General features: G+C 42.7%; 1 protein-coding gene across 1 annotated transcript; it reads left to right on the plus strand.

Annotated features, from left to right (window-relative positions):
- The first annotated feature begins 305 nt into the window (after nt 1-305).
- LOC113405917 (olfactory receptor 11H2-like) lies at nt 306-1,241 on the plus strand. Its single transcript, XM_026647240.1, has one exon. It carries the CDS (start codon nt 306-308, stop codon nt 1,239-1,241), a length of 936 nt encoding a protein of 311 aa, XP_026503025.1.
- The last annotated feature ends 3,486 nt before the right edge of the window (nt 1,242-4,727 follow it).

The raw sequence follows: 4,727 nt of genomic DNA on the forward strand, positions 1-4,727 counted from the left end.
CAGCCTATGATTGCCTGGTTCAACATACCCTTTTATTCATAATATGTATGTATAGTATTTGATAATTTTCATTTACCTCAGCCCCATTTTTCAGTAAACAAAAAATTCAGGTACAGTTCTGATACTGTTTTTAATCATGTTATCTATAAAAATATTGAAACCAGAATGGCATCTCTTTCTCTCTCTGCCTCCTCTCTTTCTCTTCCTAAATTTCCTATAACATATTGCTGAGATAGTATTTGAACCACCAAATGTCTAACTTCTGTGATTCTATGCATCTCTCAGGTTTCAGGAATAATGGAGACATGGAACAGAACAACCAGACTGTGGTGAGAGAATTCATGTTACTGGGATTCACTAGTCAATGGGTGGTGAAGATGTCCCTATTCCTGGTCTTTCTAATCATCTACACCACATCCCTGATTGCAAATTCCCTCATTGTTGCATTGACACTGCTGGATCCTCAACTCCACACACCTATGTACTTTTTCCTCTGCAACTTGTCCTTCCTGGAGGTCTTCTACACTTCGGTCACTGTCCCAAAGATGCTCTGCAATTTCCTGTCCAGGAGACCCAGCATCACTGTGGGTGGCTGCATTGCTCAATATTACTTCTTCTTCTCTCTAGGGGCCACCGAATGCTTCCTTTTGGCCGCCATGGCCTATGACCGATATTTGGCCATTTGTAATCCACTGCAGTACAGCGGTCTCATGAACCACAGGCTCTCTCTCAACCTGGCCATTGCCTGTTGGGTCTGTGGCTTCCTCTCCCCCTTGCTGCCTACACTCATGATTTCCAAGCTCCCCTTCTGTGGCCCTGACCAGATAGACCATTTCTTCTGTGATGCAGACCCGCTCTTCCAACTTTCTTGTGTCGACACTTATATCCAGCAAGTGGCCGGATACACACTCACCTCTGTTGTGATCCTGTGCTCCTTCACATTCACCATAGCTTCTTATGTGCACATTGTGGCTGCGCTCCTCAAGATGTCTTCAGGCAAGGAGTGGAAAAAGCCCTTCTCCACCTGTGCATCCCACCTCACTGTGGTTTCCATCTATTATGGAACCATTATTTTCATGTATGTCCGGCCAGGGGTCAATCAGTCATTCAACCTAGGCAAAGTAGTGTCAGTGTTTTACACAGTGGTCACCCCCTTGATAAATCCCATGATTTATAGTCTCAGGAACAGGGAGATGAAAAAGGCTCTGAGAAAAGCCCTAATTACCATAAGGCAGCACTAGGGGGCACTGTGCTGCTGTGAGCAGAGTGGGTGGCTCAGTAGACTGCACTTTCCTCTATCCAACAGGTTTTACTCCAATGCCCAGAACAGTATTAGGGGACATTGTACTGCAGTGAGTGGTATGGATGGCTCAGTAGGGAGGGTCCTTCCCCTGGAATAAGTAGAGACCCAAATGGCTGTTAGGAGGTGCCATTTTTTCAGGTAAATATGTGGTCCTGCCTCCATTGTCCATTAAAGTTACCATTGTAATTTTTTGCAAGATGTAAAGTTTTACTCTGGGCATCTTAACGAAATTACTGTATCTGCAATTACATTTCACTGAGAATTTCATTTGCACAAAGTTCATCATGGCTTCACCTTTGACCCTTCTCTGGTCTCTCAGGCTGTACCCCTCTAGTTTACGGCCCTCTTGCCATCACCTGTCCTGCAGTGGGATCCTGTGTGTTAGTATACAGGCCTCTTTGTGAGCCTGGGATAGAATTTTGGATTGACTTTTTGATACTCTTATATCTTATACTATCATGTGTGAACAAAGGACAAAGACACTGTGTGTGTTGCTTCTGCCCAGCCAGATGGGTTTGTTAGTATAATGAGAACAGATAATAACAGTTAAAAGTGTTATAGGGTATAGTGGGAGTGTAATTATGAGAATACACTGGAAGGCTGCCTGCCTTCACTCTCAAGCCAAGGTCAAACAACCAGGTAGGAGGGGCAAGAGGGTTGGGGCGGGGGAGACATAAGACACATTAAAAGACAAAGAAAGGCCTGGCCTTGTCCAGAACACAACCTCACTCCTTACCCCTCCCTCCCATGGGATACAAAAGAGGTGGGACGAAGACCCCAGACACACGACCCTCCAAAATGGAAATGACCATACATTGTAAGGGGTGGGACCGAGGGTGTGCATTGAAGGTATAATTATGTCAGCTAAGGTGGGAGAGGGGGCGGATGGGACACTGGGAAACAGCCTTTTCCAAACACAGTATTGTTGAAGGTTTGCTCTAGTTGAGAAAGAATTATTCTGGAGAAGTTCTCTGTACTGCATTGATAAGGAGGTCAGACTAGAAGGCCACAATGGTCCCTTCTGGGCCATGGAATCTATCTATCTATGAATCTTAGGCCTGGTCTACACTAAAAAGTTAGGTCAGCTTAACTACATCTTTCAGAGATGTGAAAAAATTCACTCCCTATGCCATGTCGTTAAGCCAACCTAAGCCCTGGTGTGGACACTGCTAGGTCGAAAGAAGAATTCTTCCGTCAACCTAGCTACTGCCTCTTGGAGAGGTGGATTTTCTACAGCAATGGAAGATCCCTTCCATAACTGTAATAAGTGTCTACATGACACAGCTGCAACAGTATAGCATTTCTAGTGTAGACATACCCAGAATCTCTACAGTAGGAACAAAGCATAACAAGAGAAAATGATGGTAACACAATAATAGGCCTGTACACATCTCTAATGGCTGAGGTAGGTCTAACTTATGTCAGAGCCCTTTTCCCTTGAGGCCTGGGGTTCAGTCTGCTCCCCAGTTGTTCCTCATTCACACTCCCTTGGCCTTCAGAGACTGTTCTTTTATTCACCCAAAAGTTTTTTGCTCCAATTTTTCCATCTTGAATACCTCCTGGGTTGGGTCTCCCATCTCCCCTGCCAAAACAAACAATATCAACCAAAGTAAAACTTCAAAGTAAATTATACCTGTATTGTCCTATAAGTATCAGTAAATGGGGAAGGGTATCTAAAACTTTGCCCCTTTTCTTGCATACATGCAACTAACCCCTGCTTGAATTAACTCCTTGTAATCATATTGTCTGTTGGGTTAGTCTGTGGGTGGATGGTTGGGATTCATAGATAGATAGATTCCATGGCCCAGAAGGGACCATTGTGGCCTTCTAGTCTGACCCCCTTATCAATGCAGTACAGAGAACTTCCCCAGAATAATTCTTTCTCAACTAGAGCAAACCTTCAACAATACTGTGTTTGGAAAAGGCTGTTTCCCAGTGTCCTTTGCTATTCAGGAGGTCAGGCCAGATGATGTGGTGGTCCCTTCTGGCCCTAAACTCTATGACAATAACACTCAGACAAACTGATGGAACAAATAATATTAATAACATATTACAAGTAGCCCCACATCCTTCACAAACTGCATATTACTTCCTTCCCTGGACCCTTGTGTAGTATTGCTCTGTGCCTGTAGAACTGGTAAAGCAACCTGGGGAGAAATGTATTAGCATATAAATATTCATTTAACAATACCAGCTTTAGCTGAAAATTATCTGGGCAATTGTGGTTTTTTCCTCAGAAGTGGCTACATTTCAGTGGAGGGTAAAACAAGTCTCATATACAGCTCTTTGTATGAATTGTATTATGCAAACATAACTCAGTGTGAAAATGTAAGAAATTAAATAAAAAGCAAACATAAACACTGTATGTTATTACGATTTTCCATCATTCTATCATGACTAATATAATTAATGGTCATAGTTAAAGCCTAATCCTGAATAGGACAATTATTTGTCCTGGTTCAGATGCTCAGCTGGTGTAACTCAATGTAGCACCATTGAAATCAGTGGGCCAGATTCTAGGATAGTGTAAACTGGTGGTGACTCTGTTGGAGTCAATGGGAACAGCTGACAGAATGTATTCAAAAGTTTGGCCTTTGTGACTCGCACAAGATCACACAAGGATTCTGTGGCAGAGCCAGGAATTTACATGGGACTCCCTGAGTTCCAGCCCAGGGTTTTTAAGATAACACCATCCTTCCTCTCTAGCGTGACTTCTCTCAAACCAGACGTATCTGTTGCTTGACATTTAAACTGTTACATTAATGTAAGTATCAGTCACACTAGCGTTTGCCTAATTAAACTCTGGAGATATTTGTATCTATGTCTTTTACAAATTCTGTATACAGACAGAGCTCAGATTCCCAAGGGTTTGCTCTAATAAACTGGAATAAATGCCAGATCTCCGCTTGTATAGTTAGATCTCAGAAAGCAAGAGCTCCCTGTTGAAGATGGATGCAAAACCAAAATCTAAGGTGCAGAAAGGTAGGGTATCGCACACACACACAGGCAAAACTGCAAAAAGCAAGAAGGATGTTCAGATGTCATGGATACGGATGTGGTAGAAGGCCTAGAAGAGAAGAGAATAGAATAGAATAGAATAGACCTTTTGAGTCAACCCTCAGCAGGTGTAAATGGATTCATTTCCTTTTACTGCAATGAAGCTATGCTGATTTATCCAGTGGGGGATCTGCTAAAGAGTATTTATTTCTCTTTCAGTTTGCCATACATGTGAGAGAAAGGGATTGAAATGTAGGATGGAGACCAATTACACCACAAAATTGACAGATCTATCTATCTATCTATCTATCTAATTAGTTTCTGTTAGTTTCAAAGTTGCCTGTCATTCAGTCAAACCTGGGTTGATAGTCATTGACCTCCATGGCAGTCTGAAGGCTGTAGGGTGTGTGTTTGTGTGTAATGATTC

Source organism: Terrapene carolina, unplaced genomic scaffold (assembly GCF_002925995.2).
Source record: "Terrapene carolina triunguis isolate 2854851 unplaced genomic scaffold, T_m_triunguis-2.0 Scaffold51608, whole genome shotgun sequence".
NCBI classification, from domain to species: Eukaryota; Metazoa; Chordata; order Testudines; family Emydidae; genus Terrapene; species Terrapene triunguis.